Genomic DNA, 19,308 nt, shown 5'->3' on the forward strand with positions numbered 1-19,308 from the left:
AAAGTAATTTTAATCACAGGTTAAGATCCTTGTTTATATTGTAAGTTGTATACAAGGGTATGAAAATTTTTTTCATAAATTATTCATGCCATCGATGGGGAAAGGAAATTGTAAGTTTGTGTGTGTGCCCATATATGCGTGATCTCAGGGATGGTTTGGATTGAGTTTGCAACCGAGATGTTCATCATGTTTTGCCTGAATGTTGTGAAATGAATGGATAAGTTAGTTTTCTCATTCAGTGGTGGATCTCTACATTAGAACACTAGGGACTTCTGTGTCACGTTAGCCAGAATTTTTTTATGGATAGGTGACTGCAGGTTAAGGATTAGAAGATTATTTGATTAGAGCCATCGTGTTTTCAGAATAAATACATTTGGGGGTACCTGGTTTGTAGTAAATACTACCATTTGGTACTTTTTGTTGCTTTAGGAGAAGCAGTTTAGGTATTTGGGAAAACAAATAACTAATGTTCTGTCGGGACTGTTCTGAAATCCAGATTTATTACCTTTTCGTCATTGTGCCTTGAGTTATGGAAAAAGCTGTAATCCTTGAGCCACATAACCCTACAGTGCTTTCACGTAGCTAGGAAACGCGGCATGCCAGGGCACTGAGTGCGCCTTTATGGGGTTTCGTTTAATTTTCCCAGCTCTTCTGGGGCTTGTGATGTGGGACTCCCTCTAAGGTGTCACAGAATTTTAGGCCGCGGAAGTGAGACTCCTTCTTCTTTATCTGGGGATGTTTCGTGTTAAACAGAAGCACTTTGTAGCCTAAATGGCTCCAGCTTGATGTCTGCGGGTGGGTGTCCCTCTTCTAACGGTGCTCTTATTTTTATAGGTATGCCTTACATTTTCTCGTACAAAGTGGAATTTCCTACTGTATCATGATCATCATAGGAGTGGAGAACATGCACAAGTAAGTGTCCCTCTTTGTACATATCAATGCTCATTTCACTCTGATAGAATCAGATCACAGTTCAGTTCTGTTACATTAAAAATCCTTCTAAACTGTGATAATTTTCTCAAGAGGAGCTGTCCTAAATTGCTTAAAGCCGGCAGCCTCCACCCTGCTGCCACCTCAGGCTGGGTAACGCTGACATGGGGACAGCACAGCAGGCTGTTGAGTAGCATCCCTGGCCCCCACCCACTAGATGCTGCTACCACCTTCCCCCTCGAGTTGGGACACCCATGAATGTTCCCAGATAGTTTCAAATGTCCCTTGGGAGGCAAAACAGCAGGCACATGGTGTCTGTTTTGTTTTCTGAATATAGTGCAGCACCTAGGAGGTTGTATGTTCTCAGTAAGCATTTATGGAATGAATGAATGAGTGAATGAATGAATGAATGATACCGTGACTTCTGCATGACAGCAAGCTCTTTCCCAGTAGTCTCCTCGAGCCCTTGCTGCTGGGCTGCAGCCTCTGCCTCCTGTAGAGCCCTGGCCTCCACCTCGCGGCTGCCAGCATAGTAGCTCTGTCTCCTGTTCTACCTGCAGCAAAGTCCCGGATCTCATTCTTGAACCTGGACATAGGTGCTGGACTTCCCTTCCATCTCTGTCCCCGGGGTGGGAGGGGAGTGCGGAATGGGAGGAGGGAAGCACAGTGGATGGGAATGGGGGAGTGGGTGTAGGCCTTAGAAGAGGAAGGGCAGTAGAAGTGTGTTTCAGGCATACCCGCCTGGAATTAGGGAGGCATTTTCCCGGAGAAGGCAGCACTGTGTGGCTGGGCTCTGTGCTATTCTGATGTGCTAAATAAGCCTTTGTGGACAGGCGTGGGAACCTAAGCGCCCTTCGTGTTAGTTTTTTGTTTTCTAACTTTTCTATGGGAAAACTTATTTTGAGTTCTGAAAATTCTCAGACTTCTGGAACACAGCACAAAGGGACTGCCATTATTTAAATACAAAGAGCAGAAATGTGGGATGATTACAACAGGAAGAGTAGAAAAGCCCGTTAACTGAGAGAAGTTCACCTGAAGTATTTTCGTTATAACTTGGCACGTAATTTTCAACAAAACAAATGATCTAGAGAAAAAAACGTAAAAGGTGTAGATATATACAGTAAACTTGTACCTGTCTGACGGGTTGCCAAGCTGTGAATGGGATTATATCGTAAGAGGTGTAGGAAAGTAGTTTTAAATTTACCATTATGTCGCCCCACCTCCCCCACCAATTTGAACAAACATATCTTGTTTGCCTCGATGTTTCCAGAAACTTACAGATAACGGAGATAGGGTCCTTACCCTGTGAAATGCACGTTGGGTTGGAGACGTTAAGACAGTCGCACAACAGATACTTGTTTGCTTGTGCTGGGACCCAGTGCTGCACACGAGGACGTGCTCTGTCTCAGCGAGATGCTTACTGTCACACTCCCAATCGCACTGCGATGAGTGTTAGAAAAGAAGAATGCACTCAGGGCTGGGGAAGCATAAAGGGGGGAGCGGCTGGCTTGGAAAGTAGTCAAACCCAGACTGTGTGTGCGTCACCCATTCACTACATGTTCAGTAGAATGAAACAGTTGGAAACAGCACAGATATTTGGTGCTAAGTAGAAATTATGCGGAAGTGTATTTTTAAGGCTTGAGACGTATTTTGACAAATACTTTCCTCAGCTGCCTCCTTTATGGATGATGACAAACAGCAGGCTAGGTCATGAGCAGGGACCCAATTCGGACTCTTGCACCGGATGGCCTTAGTGGTTGACCGGATGAGCACTGGTTTGGAGTATGGGTTTGAATTCAGACTCTTTGCTTTGGGACCTTGGCCAAGTCACTTCACTTTTTGGGGTCTAAATGAGATTAAACCGGTGACTCAGCTAAAGAGCACATGCCTCCCTGCTTCGTACCCTGGGTGTCCAGGTGAGCTTTTGTTTGCATACAGGGTTCGGTCAGGAGGAAGAGTTGTTCACATTCCGGACGATCTGCTCTCAGAGGTCATTCTTAGTTACAGATATTCTGCTGGGGATTTTTCCTCCTGATACCATGTCAGAGCTTGCTGTAAGCGCTCAATGCCATCACGCTGAGTGCTGTGCGCTGGAATTCGTCCTGTCTTCTTCCCAGAAAATGAACTCGGTGGGGATCTTTTACTTATTTTTTGGTCCCGTTGTTGAGCATATAGATGATAGAAGCTCTCGGTAGGTGAGGTTATCTTTTCTGTTCTGTTGAATAAGTATTTTGTGACTCTTGCTTTTGAGTATTTTTTTCATCTGCTTTTGGTTTCGTATTTCCAGACAGATTATACTCGTTCCTGCTACAGCGCTCCACGGCTTGACTTACAGCTCTCTTCCTGGTTCCTGCCCCCTTCCTCCGTGTCCTTCTGCCCCTTAGGCTCTTGTAGAGCAGCAGCCCCGGGGGTCGGGGTGGGGTTGGGGAAAGAAGAGGCAGTTACAGCTGCTCTGGCTGTTATCTCAGTCCAGGAGGACCCCAAAGAGCAGACCGTCCAGGTTTGTTTCCACCTGTTACCTGCCAGTACTAACAAGACTCCTGCAGCATGGATTCCTGGATAAAAATGTCGTTAGGAACTGCCCCAACTCTATGAGGAAGGAATGATGATCTCGGAAATGGCATCTGGCAGGCAGAAACCTCAAGTCACTTGAAAATTTGTCCTCATGAAGTTAATTAGCAGTGGTTCGTGGCTCAGCAGGAACTCTGGGGAAAATATTAACTTCACTGAGGACAATCTTATCCTCCCATGAGAGGGAATAACATGTGGCAGGAAGGAAACTGGACTCTTAGATGTTTTCTTTTATGCTCTCTGTGGACCATGTTTGGAAGCCTTGTAGTGGTTTGGGATAAAGATACAGGCTCTTTTGGTATTGCTGGGCTAGAAGTTGAATTTCAGTTGTAAAACCATAAGTAATTCTAAAATTGATTTATTTTTTATTTTTTATTAAAAAATTTTTTTTTAACATTTATTATTGAGAGACAGAGAGAGACAGAGCATGATCAGGGGAGGGGCCGAGAGACAGGGAGACAGAGAATCCGAAGCAGGCTCCAGGCTCTGAGCTGTCAGCACAGAGCCCGATGCAGGGCTGGAACTCACAAACCGCGAGATCATGACCTGAGCCGAAGTCGGACGCTTAACCGATGGAGCCACCCAGGCGCCCCAAAATTGGTTTTTTATGTTACCTTCTGTTTATAATAGGTAATGCTTCAGTAATTATTGTGTATCAGTCACTGTGCAAAGCACATGCACCGGCACTTAAGCCTTTGGAGGTACTGTGTCAGATCTGTTTCACAGGGAAACAGGTTAGTAAGTGATGGATCTGGGATTAGAACTAGGTGGGTGGGTCTGATTGCACCTGGGACTCAAACTTTTTGCTTCTAAGCATTATGATCATGAGGATGCAACATTAGAAAAGAAATACCCTAAGTTGATTGAGGAAAAGTAGTGAGAGCCAACAGGGAGAGGGTCCCCAGCAAAGGGTGAGTTTTGTGTGTTTGTTACTCTTTTGTAGAAGAAAGTTGCAGGTATCTTTATCTACAAAGGTGCAGTGGCCTTGTGGCATATTGTGCTTAGGGTCTAAGGATTTTAAGTATGCTCAGTTCTCACAGGGAGGAAAAATTATTACTTGGTGATGGGTAATCGGATGTCCAGGTTCTGTCGGATTTCGGAAGAATCTTGAGGACATAGCATCGTTCCATAAAATCCTGCACTCAGGAAAGGCTGTGATTCAGATCCCTTTATACCATTTCACCAATACAGTCTCTTTTGGAGGTATTTGAAGTCCACGTTTATTTCTAATCGTAAACTGGATCTCTCTGTTAAGATGGTTCAGTCATCCCTGGGCAAGTAAGGGAAGCTTTTTTTTTTCTTAGGCTTACGCAGGGTTTTTATATAAAGTAGGGGGATTACATCAATGTAGGGATGCTAATGAGACTAATACACCTCCCTTAGTAAATAAAGGTGTTACTTTGGGTGGTGCTATTCATCTGAATGTGTTAGAATAAAGAGAAATATGCACAGATTGCTTGTTCGATGAGGTTCTGCCACATCAGGTCTGTCTAAAATGTCAGATTAATATCTTATTCCAAATTAATCAGTTAAAAAACAAAAGTTTTGGAGATATTATCCAATTAGGCGAATATATTCTTCTTTTTAAAAAAATAATTCTTGCATTATTAAAAATAACTAGAAAATTATAATAATTAAAAATAAGAGGGCTTGTCATTGGCAAAGTGTAAGGACTCATCTTCTGGTTTTGGGTACTTCTGGAGACTAATGTTACTTTTTTTTAATTATTTTTTTATTTTATTTTTAATTTTTTAAAATTTGCATCCAAACTGCATATAGTGCAACAATGATTTCAGTAGATTCCTGAGTGCCCCTTACCCATTTAGCCCCCTCCCCCTTCCCACACTCCCTCCTGTAACCCTCAGTTTGTTCTCCATATTTAGGAGTCTCTTCTGTTTTGTCCCCCTCCCAATATAAAAACTAATTTTACTTTTACATTAAGATCGTAATCCTTGCCAGAATGTTGAAAGAAACATTAAAAAGCTCACATAACCATGTATTAGAATGGTGAGCAAACTCATTCAGTTGTGCGTCATAACACATGCAACTTACATAAAATAGGTGGTCCTTGTTGAAGTTTTGTGAGGATAAAAGCTTTAGAGACTGGGTTGTTTGTTTGTTTTTTCACTTTTAGGTAAGAAATGGGGAAGTGGTTTTGGAAAATCAGGGCTTGCTAACTGATGAACCGCCTGTGGTGCGTTTCTACCATACATGTGTTGACATGTGTGAGCATTGTCTTCACGGTGTCAGAAGCAGTGTGATGCAATCGAGCCTTTGGACTCTGACTTTGGCATTTGAATGATGGAGCGGCTTCAGGTGCCAGTGACCTTGCGGAGTGCTTTTTATAAACATCGCATTTAACCGCCCAACAGGGGTTGGGAGGGTGTAATTTATGTACAGACCATGAAACGGAGGTTCCAGAAGGCCAATTCACTAGAACACAGTCACAAAACCAGTAACTGTCACGCGTGGAGATCTGTGAAATTCCTGGATGTTGTTAGATTGTTTATTGACCGAAATTCTGCTCAAGGTTGTGTGTGTGTGTGTGTGTGTGTGTGTGTGTGTGTGTGTGTGTGTGTGTGTTTTACTTGGAGAAACAAAAATCGTTCACCTGTTTAGCAGACAGCACAAAAATCCTAGTTGTTTTTTGGAAGGATAGCAGCCACCATTGAGCCTTTGTATTGTGAGTGGCTTTATAAAGTACATAATAAATACAGATTTTAAAATGCTGTTTTAATGTGACAAGAAATAGAATTTTAAAATACTTCTGAATAATTGATTTGTGTAGGGAAAAAAGTGCTGACCTCCTCCTACTTGTTGCTAGCTTATTAAATAATTCATTTTAGAGCAATTATGGAAAGATAGAGGGTAATAGAAATGATGGGCATCTATTTTTTACAGTGAAAATTGAGCTTTTGTGTAAATTTCATGAAGGGGGCACCTGGGTGGCTCAGTCGGTTAAGCGTCTGACTCTTGATTTCAGCTCGGGTCATGATCTCGCACTCTGTGAGTTCGAGCCCCGCGTCGGGCTCTGTGCCCACAGCTTGGAGCCTGGAACCTGCTTTGGATTCTGTGTCTCCCTCTCTGTCCATGCCCCCTCTAATGCTCTGTCTCTCCCTCCTTCAAAAATAAATAAACATAAAAAAAGATTTTTAAACCCCAGTGATTAGAGAGCTGTTATTTAGATTACTATGCAGAGCTTTTTTCTTAAACACCAGAGCTTTAAAATGGTTAGAAAACAAACTTTAAAGGATTGCAAATAAAATCCAATGAAAGGGAAGAATAAAAGTTAAGAAGTGAATAGGGTAAAATCCCCAAAGGACAACAGAACTTTAATCGCTAATAAACTGATAATAGCTAAGTTACCATGAATAGCTAACATTTATTAAATCCAAATTCTATGTCAGATACACATTAAGTGCGGAAGTGAGTTCGCATTTGGTCCTCACAACTGCCCTGTGCTCTCAGACTGTAAGCTCAGCTTCCCAGAGCTACATACCTCCCCCAGGTCTATACCCTGGTCCTCAGCAGGCTCTGAGTTTGAAACCAAATCTGTTCGGTGCCAGAGCCTATGCACCCAGCTACTAAACCCCGCTCTTCCCCCGCTGTATGTGTGTGGATTTTCTATGGGCAATGATCAGTGCCCCACCCATTTTATTTCAGGGCTGTTTTCCTTCATTGTTAACCTGTGTGTATAAAAGTAAAATAATTTAATCTTCGTTTGAACACTATTGGGAAGCTAACGCTTGTAATTCTAATTCTTGGGTGAGTTTCTTAGTTTACCTGGGCTTCATCTGATGGCTTCTGTAAGTAAGTCATTTTTCCTACCCCCAATACCAATAGAACATATGTTTATTAGCAATAATATTTTCTATAGCAGTGTTTTTTACAGATAAAGGGAGGTTATATCAGAATTGAGGGGAATGAGATCATGATTTTGATATATTGCACCCCTCCTCCCCCACCAAACAATGAAACGAAACTGGCACCAGCAGAATTTGTTATTTGATCTAATTTTCGTGTCTGCTAACACGCGGCAGAGATTCTCCTGCGTCCCCACTTCTTTTCCGATCTGGGGGCTAATCTGGCTGCCCTGCTCTTTGTCCCTCTGGACTGCCATTGTCTGCCCCCCTCTCGATGAGGAGTTTGCAGAGTGCGGTCCAGAGACCCCAGGAGTCCTTGAGACCCTGCTAGGAGGTGGGAAGGTCAGGACGGTTTCTGTGACGACATTTAGACGTGATTTGCCTTTTTCGTTTTCATTCTCTCACGGGTGCAGGATGGGGCTTTCTCCAGCCTGCTGTGTGACACCGCAGTAGAGCCCTTGCGGATTCAGCTGTCATCTGTTAAGTCAGGGGTTACAGAGACTTGCACAAGCGTAAAACATTGCCACTCTTCTCGTTAATTTTGTTTTGGTTTTAGAAAATATATTTGTCACAAAAATGTTTATGTTGGCATGTAATAGGTTTACCGTTGTTCTTGAATTAAATATTTTTAAAATTCTCAGTTTTGGGCGCCTGGGTGGCTCAGTCGCTTAAGCGTCCAACTTCAGCTCAAGTCATGATCTCATAGTTCATGAGTTTGAGCTCCGCATCGGGCTCTGTGCTGACAGCTCAGAGCCTGGAGCCTGCTTTGGATTCTGTGTCTCCCTCTGTCTCTGCCCCTTCCCCACTCACGCTCTGTCTATCTCTGTCTCTCAAAACTAAATAAATATCAAAAAAAAAAATTTAGAAGTTCTGAGGGACGCCTGAGTGGCTTGGTTAAGTGTCTGACTCTTGATTTTGGCTCAGGTCATGATCTCACTGTTCATGGGTTCGAGCCATGGGTTCCAGCCCTGCACTGGCAGCATGAAGCCTGCTTGGGATTCTCTCTCTGCTCCTCCCCTGCTCTTTCTCTGTCTCTCTCTCTCTCAAAATAAATAAATTTTAGTAAATAAAAGTTCTGAGATGGAGGTAAAGATAATTCTTGGCAGATGATCCTTAAGGATGCAGGGTGAGGTGTTTAGAAGTAGTAAGAGGGGGAGGAGGAGGGGAACGAGCCCTACGGGGAGGAGGCGTGAGCTGGCTGTCTGCAGGTGTCCCCCCTCCACCCCCGGCCAGAGAAGGGTGCTGGCCCTTCCCCTGCCCTGTGCGTTTCGGCACCCAGCCCTCGTTAGCACGGAGGGCCTCGTGGGCCTCGGCCCCCTGCTTCCTCGCTGACGCTCTCTCTGGCGTCGTCTTCCGGCTGAGCAGCCCAGGCCCATCCGGGATCCCTGCTGCTTCCTGTCACCTCCACGCGTGGCCGTCACTAGGAACTCTTGGTGCTTTGGTTTCCTCTTGGCTTGTTCTGGGGGCGACACACTTGTGACGCATTTAAAACGGCACCTGCCACGTCATGAGCACTCGTTAACTGCCGTCCCTTCCCTCCTGATGCCCAAGTCCATCCTGCTCCTCAGCCTTGGACCTGGACGCTCACGTTAGTCTGCCCGCTGGCGGCCTGCCCTCTGCTCTGGCCCGTGCTCTCCTGCCGCGACGGCCTTTTTAACTGTCTGCCCGACCGTGGCTCCCTTCTGCCTCGGATTCCGCGTTGGCTCTCTGCAGCTGGGCCGCTTGGCAGCGCCTCGGTGCCTTTGCCCTGCCTTCCTGCCCGCTCTGGGTCATGGCTCTCGCTCCCCGACCCGGACGGGCCCAGACGTGATGAGCCATTTGTAGTTGGAGCACACATTCTGCCGTCTCACGCTCGGTTCCTTTCTGTTTGCCGGGAGCCCCCACCGCAGCATGCGTTCCTGACCGTCAGACAGCATGTGAGCTCTGGGCCGAAGCCCTTTCCCCTTTTCCTCTTCCCCCCTTCCTGCCAGAATTAGGCCCTCTTCACCTTGAACGGCCCCTGTGAGGTCGCATGTGGTGCTGTGCTGTACAGATCTGTTCACAGGCAGGGTCACGCTGTGGTTGAGGTCCCGGCTATAGAGCCACCCCGCCCCGTCCTCACCCGCTCGGTAGCGTGGTCGCACCGTCTGGGTTACTTAGCCCGTCTCTACCCTCACTTTCCTCATTTGTACCTTAGGAGCAATGATAATTCGTACCTCATAGGACCGTAGCAGAGACTGAATGAGGTATACGGTATTTCATTAAATACAAGATGCCATTATACCGTTATTTTATGTACCACTAAAGAAGATTACTTGCTGCCGGTTGGGAGAGCATTCTTGATTTCACAGACGTTAAAACGTGAAAATGCAGGCATATCAGATTCAGTGAGGTACAGTTTGCAGAGCCCCTGCGGCTTGCTGGGCGAGTGGCGGGCACGTGGTGGCCGGTGCGTGTCTGCCTCCCGTGCTAGACTTGGAACCTGAGAACACAGGGACTGAGCCGCCTTCGATTTGTAACCTCAGAATCTCGCCAGAGATTAGCGAGCCAAATGTGTACTTGAACACAGCCGAGTGGGCTCTGGGCACGAGCTGACCGATTTCTCGAACCTACAACCAGAGGGCAGGCTGAAGTCTGTACTTCTCCTTCCAGGTCCCCGCTTGTGAGAAGTCCTGACCGGCTCAGCTCTGGCTCGGCTCTCGTGGTGCCTTCTTCCCGTTCCCACTTCTTGGATCTTTGGCATTCTGAGCCAAAATGTGGATTATGGAAAACTGTAATTCACAGTCTCTCTTGCTTTTAAGAGCTTTGAAGAATTAATTGAATCACTTGTTTTCCTTTTCCTGCTTTTCTCCCAGAAATTTTTTCACCCTAAAGTGTAATAGAAAAAAGATGCGTGGTCTTTTGTGTTGGTGGAAAGGGGAGGGTCAGGACCCGGTGTTAAAATGCAGCCCCTGATGGACAGAGAGTGACAGATTCCTAATCTTCTGCTTGGTAGAGGCCCAAGATCTTTGAATTGGGGACGGGGAGGGGTGATGTGAAGCCTTTTCCAAGCATTCTTTTTTTCAGAGTCCTGGTTGTAGTAGCAACGAGAACAGACTGAAATCTGGATGTGTTTTTTTTGTAGATAATTGTCTTTCTCAGTTGCTCCCAAGATTCTGTCATTCCATTGTTTGCCAGATGTAGCTCTTGATGTTATTGAAAGCTTTAAGTTTATGCATAATTATTGACTTACTAGGACAGGCTGAGTTGGGACTACTAATCAGATAATATTTTGAACTAGAATCCGAAGGTTTCAAATCTTTTTAAAAAATATTTATTCTTGAGAGAGAGTGTGTGAGTGGGGGAGGGAGGCAGACAGAGAGGGGGAGAGAGAATCCCAAGCAGGCTCTGTGCTGTCAGCATTGAATCTGATGTGGCGCCCGATCCCACGAACCGTGAGATCGTGACCTGAACTGAAATCAAGATCCGGACACTCAACCGACTTAGCCCCCAAAGGCCTTAAATCTTGACGTAAACTATAAAAGTCTATATTTTGAAAGATGAGAGAATCTTGCTTAATGCCAGCAGCCAAAACCCAATTTTACTTGTATATTTGAGTCAACTTTGAGAACGATTAAGTGACTTTCATTATGTTACTGAGCCAGGTGTGGGAGCAAAAGTTGGATTTTACAAACCAAACCAACAGTGGGGTGGTTTGGTTCATTTCAGTCTTCTGTAAACAGTGTGAGGACAGGAAAGAACTGGGTGACTTCATATATCAGTGTCACTATTTGTATCTGGTCCAGTGAATACAGCTAAGCTCCTTTCCAGTTTCTCATGAATAAGGCTCTGTAAAAGAACACCCCAAATCCCTCATGACTTTTATTACATTTGTAGCTCAGTGAGATCTCTTTGTTCTGGCCGAGAGAACACCTGGTCAGGAAAGCAGGGCGATCACCCAGCAAGGCCGGACTTCCCAAGGGATGGTGAAGTTTTCTCAAGGAACGTAAGAGTGCCTGCACATCTCGAGGGAGGACTCAAGAGTGTCTTCTGGTCACCAGACACCAGAACCTGGTGCCCCTTAGCGGGGTGATCCTGAAGAGGTGGTTACTCTACCCTCGGGAGGACAGCAGCATCTGAAGTGCCCACTACCTCTGAATCCTGTGTGAACGTGGTACGGCTACCCTTTGCTTGTAAAGCAGGTGGGGTTTTTGGTGTTTCACAACTCCTCTCTTAGAGTAGCAGATCTGGAGATGATCTCCTGTGCACAGAACTCAGTTCACTGTCCTCAGGGAGGTCTGGCAATCTGCTCTTGCCATGAAGACTTCGCCAGGTATGGCGAGGTTTCTTCTTGTCTGGGTCTGTGTTGGAAGTTTGATTTGATGTACCTCCCGCACGTACGGCGTTTCTGTGCCAGCCTCCCCAAACCCCGTCCTGACTGACAGAGCTTCCAGCTATGGAGGAACAGAGAGGTTGGCAAATTTTTCCCTCCCCAAAACGGTTAGAAGACGGGACAGACTTACCAAAACCATTTTAGGGCTCTGGAAATTTAACAAAACAAACAACATTTTGAGAAGCATTTATCCACTGAAAGAAACTGCTAAACTTGGAGTCAGCATAGTGGGGATCTGTGCTCTTCTTGTCTGAGGTTCCCTCCACTCCTCGCTCCTTGGCAAAGTAACTCTGCTGGTGCAGGGCTGGCCAGAGGCAGCTGACTGGATTTGGAGTGGAGGGCAGAAACCCCGCACAGTGGCTGTTCCTCCAGCCCTGCTATCCTGCGGATGTGGGGCATGCATTGAACAGGGAGATCCTGGAAATAAGAGAGCCATCAGGGGACTTGAGAAGATTTCCACGCGACGCTTGCTGTGGGGAGGCCCGAGAGGGCCTGGCGGAGAGTAAAAGCTGAGGCGACTTCACAAGCGCTGGACTGCTGCATGAGCTCTCCAACCCACATGTAGATACACAGGCAGAGGGCAGTGCCCTGCTGGCTGAAGGTATTTGGACTTAAGCGCTTACTAAGCCCTGGCTGACCACTGAGCTATGCGGACACAGGGGTGACCCCTAGAGCGAGGCTGAAAAATAAGACCCAAGTCTTTGAAAAACTGAGCAGAGACATCAGCTGCTACGTGCCATGGGTGAGAAAGATTCAGCAGATGAAGTCCTGGCAAAAAAAACAAAAACAGCACGACAGCAATGCTCAAGGAAAAAAGGCAATCAAAATTGAGTTACTATATTATTTAATATGGCCAGTTTTAAACAAAAACTTAGGACAAACAAGGGAAAGGCAGTCAAATGAAACTGTCTCTAAATAGATGCAGATGTTGCATTTACCAAAGACTTCGAAGCGGCTGTTACGGATCCGTTCAAAGACATAACAGAAGATATGATGACCATGAGTCAACAAATAGGGAATATCACTAACAAAATAGAAAGTATTAATAAGAACCGGATTGAACCGACTTGAAAAGTTAATAACTGAAATGAAGAAACTTACTAGATGTGCTACACAGTGATTTGCGATGGCCGAAGGGTCCGTAAACTTAGAGATGGGTCGATAGATATTAGCTAGCCTATAGCACCAATGTAAAACATACTGAAGAAAAACAGCTTCTGAGTCCTGCGGGGTAACACCATGTATACCAAATAGTCCAAAAAGGGAGGTACAGAAGCAATTCCGTTCATAGTAACATCAAAAAGAATAAAATATTTTGGAATAAATTTAACAAAAGAACTGCAGTAACACTTGAAAACCACAGAACATCTCTGAGAGAAATTAAAGGAGATTAAATGGGAGCGCCTGGCCAGCTCCATCCAGAGAGCGTGTGACTCTTGATCTTGGGGTTGTGAGTTCAAGCCCCATGTTGGGCGTAGAGCATACTCAAACAAACAAATACATACATACATACACAAATACATAATACATACATACACAAATACATCATACATACATAAATACATAGTGCATAATACATACATGCATAAATACGTAAATACATCATACGTACATAAATATACATACATGCATAAATGCATACATAATACATAAATACATAATACATGCATAAATACATCATGCATACATGCATAATACATACATAAATACATCATACACAATGCGTAAGTACATCATACATACATGCATAAATACATCATGCATGCATAAATGTATAATACACACATACATAAATACATAATACATGCGTAAATATATAATACATGCCTAAATACATCATGCATACATGCATAAATACATCATAGTACATAAATACATCATATGTACATACATAAATACATCACATGTACATAAATACATCATATGTACACGCATAAATGCATCATACATACATAAATACATCATACGTACATGCATAGATACATCATGCATGCATAAATACATAATACATAAATACATAATACATGCATAAATACATCATACATACATGCACAAATACATCATACATACATGAATATATCATACATACATAAATACATCATACACACATGCATAAATGCATACATAATACATAAATACATAATACATACATGCATAAATACATCATAAATGCATGCACAAATGCATAATACATATATACATAAATACATCATACATGAATAAATGCATAATACGTACATGCATAAATACACCATACATACATGCACAAATGCATAATACATATATACATAAATACATCATACATGAATAAATGCATAATACATACATGCATAAATACACCATACATACATGCATAAATGCATAACACATACATAAATACATCATACATACATAATATATACATACATAAATACATCCTACATACATACATACACACATACATAGATGGAGAGGTATTTCATCTTCATGGGATGGAAGACTTCCACTGTTAAGATGGTGGTTTTCCCCAAACTGATATACAGATTTAATGCAATCTCACAAAAATTTCAGAAAGCTTTTAAAATAGAAATTGACAAGTCTGTTAGGCATCGGACTTCGGCTCAGGTCATGATCTTCCTGTTCCCAAGTTCGAGTTCCATGTCCGGCTCTGTGCTGACAGCTCAGAGCCTGGAACCTGCTTCAGATTCTGTGTCTCCCTCTCTCTCTGCCCCTTCCCCCACTCATGCTCTGTCTCTCTCTAAGATAAATATTTAAAAAATTAAAAAAGAAATTGACAAGCTGATTATAAAATTTATGTGAAAATACAAAGGACCTTGAATAACAAAAAATTTTTTTGAAAAGGCACAACAGAAGTTGGATGTACGCTATGGTAGAGTCATAAAGGTGCTGTGAAAATGGCGTAAGGGTGGTCATATAAGTCAAAATTGGGAGTCTAGAAACAAACCCTTTATATATTTATGGTCAGTTGATTTTCAGCAAAAGCGCCATGGCCATTCAGTTGGGAGAGGATGGTCTTTGCAGCGCATGGTTTTGGGACAATTGAAATGTGAAGAGGTAGGCATAGACCTTTCCCTCACACCATACATAAATGTCACTCAGAATGTATCCTAGACCTCACTGTGATACTGGAAACTATAAAGCTTCAGAAGAAAATATGGGAGCTTTTTATGACTCTGGGTTAGGCAAAGACTTCTTACCTATGACACCCAAAGAATGACCCACCCAGAAAATTCACTAATTGTCCTTCATCAGAATGAAAACCTTTTTCTCTTCAAAAGACACTTCCAGAACAATAAACAGGCAAGTCACTGGGAGATATTTGCAAAGCATATATGTGATTCAGGACTTGCATCCCGAGTATATAAAGAACTCTTACAGCTCAATACTAAGACAACCCAATTTAAAAATCAGTAGTATGGGGCTACAGCCAACAAATACACTCAACATCCACGTACCTGCTGGTGCCGTAGTCTGCTCTAAACAAAGATCCGTGACGTTCCTGCCATCCTGGAGTTCAAGGTAAAGAGGGGCAGGGGGGAGGCAGACAATAGGCCGGTAAACAAATACGGAAGTGAAATTATTTCAGAGAGAGATAGGAGTGAAATAACATGGGTGCCACTGGAGAGAGCTGAGAGCTGATGATGCACGTCAACCAGGGGAGAGCCCGTGGGCGGGAGGGAGCGGCCCATGCCCGGCTCTCAGGAGCATGCGGTGTGGTCGGACACCCGAAAGAGGCCCCGTCTGGCTGGTGCCTGTGAGCAAGAGCGCCAGTGGTGTGAGATGAAGTCAGAGGGACAGGCTGGGCGGACTGTAGTTGTAGGTGCCGTGGGAGCCCATCAGGGGGACATACTTCATCAGACTGTGGTTCCGAAGCCGTGTAGCTGGGGTTGTTGGGAGGGTATGTGTAGCAGGAGCAGAGGTCAGAGGGACCGGGAGACCCCACCAGACAACACACGTTGGTAGCTTTGGCCCGGGAGGGGACTGCGAAGAGAGAGGCGGACACAGAGGGGTGGACTTTAGAGGCAAGACTAAGGACCGGATTGAGGGTTGGCTGTGGGGCATGAAGAAAAGGGAGGACTTGGCTTGTGGCTCGAGCCGCTGGCGGGGTGGTGGTGTTTATGAGATGGAGGAGAAGCAGAGGCCGGTCGAGATGGCAGTGTCCGGCTGGCAGTCAGATGGGCCTGCCGATCGGAGTGAAGGCTCTTGAGCCTTGGAATTAAATGTAATCATCCAGGGGGGACATTGTTCATAAAAGAAGACTGAGGCTTCCTTTGAACTTGTCTCAAGTCACAGCCGGTAAGAGGTCAAGCCGGTGTTCCAACCGGTATCACTCTTTACTCCGGAATCAGCTTCTGTGTTTTCTTGAGACACCCTAATTTAAAAACCTGACCTTTCCTTCTCAGTTTCTATGGATCATATGTTATAGAAAGTTGGAGTTTTGTTTTGTTTTTTACTCTTCCTTGGAAATCCTTAGCACTTTCTTTCACATTCTCTACCTGAGCCGGGGCTTATTTCCTCGTACTGTTTAACTATTCGTGTGACTTCCAGACCTTTCTCTTATAATCCATCATGTACATCAATTAGTCTTAATTATGATCTGAATAACTATTTCATCCTATTACTTCGTGGCTCAAAAACCTTTGAATCCCCGCAGAAAAATGACCAAAATACTCATTCAAGAAATTCATGCCCTTCAGAATACTTTGAACCCTGTTTTGCCAAGTCAGCGTATTTCCTGTTGTCTTTCCCAGGTTTTGCTAGGTGGGTGCCATTCTGGCCACAGCATGACGTACTGACTCTTGGCTGTACACATCAGCTCAGCTGGGAAGCACCATCCTCTCTGTGTCACTCTTGTTCTGTGTTTGGGGCCTGTGTCCGCATTGTCATCCTGGGAGCTGTTAGTCCTTTCTGGCCTGTGGTGGTCTTTTCACACCAATTCTGTTGTACCCCGCATTCATCTTCTTGGTACCGTTCACTCGCGTGCACACGTCCCACACGACAGAACCGTACAGAACGCCTTCTCTTGGTCAAGCTCGGTGCTACGCACTGAGGGAGTCGGATGGCTGAGGTCCTCGAGGAGCTCGGTGCGGTGGAGGATGTGGACATCTGAGAAACCGGTTTTTACAAAGGGTGGGAAAGCCATTCTGAGAGGAGATCCATGTATCTCTTGGGATAGGAGGACTTGCAGTTAGAGCTAATCCTGCAAAACCCGACACTGTTACTCAGCGATTGGCTGTCAGACATTGTGACAACATCCCTGACTTGACGGCAGGCAGATACAACTGGAGAAGTTGTATCTTTTGTTCTTTCTGTTGCTCTATAAAAGGCAAGTGTATTGAGTCAAAATGACATCTTTAACAACCAACTCTAGGAAAACATAAGACGCGATCTTAAAATGTGCAGAATGGCTATTGTGTGTCTTTAAGCGGGTGTGCTTATAAATGTAATAGTGGAAGGAGCTTTTGTCTTTTTTTTTTTTTTTTTAAATATTTACTTATCTTGAGAGAGGGAGAGCAGGGGAGGAGCAGAGAGCAAGGAGAGAGAGAGAATCCCCGGGAGGCTCTTCAGTGTCAGTGCAGCCCCACACAGGGCTCAGTCTCATGAACTGCGAGATCATGACCTGAGCTGAAATCAAGAGTCAGATGCTTAACTGACTGAGCCACCCAGGCGCCCCATTAGGGGAAGGAGCTTTTAAACTTGGTTTGGAGAGACCACGTGGCTAGATAGTTGATTGATCACGTGTTGGTTATTTGAGGATAGATTAAACTGTTAATTGTAATACTTCCGCAGAAACACCGTATCTTAGCACGTGTTACTGCACACACAGTAAAAAGAATGAGAACAGTATCACATTTGTTAAGAGTCCACTACATTTATAACTGGATTCTTAGAATAAAACTCAGGAAATTCTCAAATAGATTTTATTTTATGTATTTATTTATTTTTAATTAATTTGTTTTGTTTTAATTTTTGAGACAGAGAGAGACAGAGCATGAGCAGGGGAGGGGCAGACAGAGAGGGAGACGCAGAACCCGAAGCAGGCTCCAGGCTCTGAGCTGTCAGCACAGAGCCGGACGCAGGGCTCAAACTCCCGGACCGTGAGATCGTGACCTGAGCTGGAGTCAGACGCTCAACCGACTGAGCCACCTGGGCGCCCCTCAAATAGATTTTAGAAGCCTGACGTGTTGACGATGGTTTTCAGACTCCATTTCGAGACTGCCAGTTGTTTGTAGCAGATTTAACACCCACGTTTACCTGAAACTCCACTGAAACGGGAGTAAAATGTCAGAGCTATGAAGTCAGAGATGGAGAATTGGAGATGCCTGAAGCACCCGCAGAGAGGATGGTCCTGTCGGGGCCCAGCTGTCCTGCCCGGGCAGGGGTCCTTCTGGGACTGCGCGCGGCTCTGTCATCATGAGCCATGTCATACCTTTTGCCACTGAAACTCTGCGCATGTAGGACTTTCATATAAATGGGGACGAAAGTCGAGGCGAGCTCCCTATGGGGTGTTGACCTGGGAATTATCAGCGTGCCATTCCGGGGGCCACTTTCAGATGCCGTCGCATAGAAAAATGATTCTTCAGGCTGCCTTCCACTTAAAAACCACTAAATGAAAACAGAAAAACTTGTTTAATTTATCTTAAAAAAGAATTCTTAAGCACTGATCTTTCCAAGTCTCTGCTGACTTTATTAGACTTCAGATCTCGTTTGAAATATACTCAGAAATAGCACATGCAGTTTGTTTTGTTCATTTCATTCATTCCTAGGTGAATAGATTATTATGCCTAATAATTTATAGTGTATTTACAGGACTGTTGTGGTTTTCGTGAAAAACTTTACATATATACATACTGAGCATTTTAGGAAATTGTGTCTCTTGTTAGTTAATTTTGTAAGTACTGTACCATTCTTCCGGTTACCTGTTATGAAAGTCAGTTTTTAAGCTCCTATAAATTATTTATTGAGTACTTTTCAGACTATATTTCTTTTAGTGCCATCTTTGGGGTTAAATATAGTGCCCCCTGCCAATATTTAATTTTTAGTTCTTGGTTTATGTTTATTCCTACTGAACTAGATTTTTATTTAAAAAAAATTTTTTTTAACGTTTCTTTTTTTTTTTAATTTTTTTTTTCAATGTTTATTTATTTTTGGGACAGAGAGAGACAGAGCATGAACGGGGGAGGGGCAGAGAGAGAGGGAGACACAGAATCAGAAACAGGTTCCAGGCTCCGAGCCATCAGCCCAGAGCCAGACGCGGGGCTCGAACTCACGGACCGCGAGATCGTGACCTGGCTGATGTCGGACGCTTAACCGACTGTGCCACCCAGGCGCCCCTAACGTTTCTTTATTTTTGAGACAGAGAGAGACAGAGCATGAACGGGGGAGGGTCAGAGAGAGGGAGACACAGAATCCGAAACAGGCTCCAGGCTCTGAGCCGTCAGCCCAGAGCCTGACGCGGGGCTCGAACTCACGGACCGCGAGATCGTGACCTGAGCCGAAGTCGGACGCTTAACCGACGGAGCCACCCAGGCGCCCCTGAACTAGATTTTTTAAAAAAGGCTAGGCAGACTGGGAAAATTGTAGTTTTGATTA

General features: G+C 44.5%; 1 protein-coding gene across 1 annotated transcript in view; it reads left to right on the forward strand.

The window, feature by feature from the left end:
• The window catches only part of MBOAT2 (membrane bound O-acyltransferase domain containing 2), a 126,481-nt gene that overhangs the window by 54,346 nt on the left and 52,827 nt on the right, over positions 1-19,308 (forward strand). The window contains exon 3 of the mRNA XM_047069236.1: positions 835-912. Coding sequence (XP_046925192.1) covers positions 835-912 — 78 coding nt within the window. The remainder of the gene's footprint in view (positions 1-834; positions 913-19,308) is intronic.

The sequence above is a fragment of the Lynx rufus genome, unplaced genomic scaffold, assembly GCF_022079265.1.
Source record: "Lynx rufus isolate CCGP_SWC_20201006 ecotype Redwood Valley unplaced genomic scaffold, mLynRuf1.p SCAF_8, whole genome shotgun sequence".
NCBI classification, from domain to species: domain Eukaryota; kingdom Metazoa; phylum Chordata; class Mammalia; order Carnivora; family Felidae; genus Lynx; species Lynx rufus.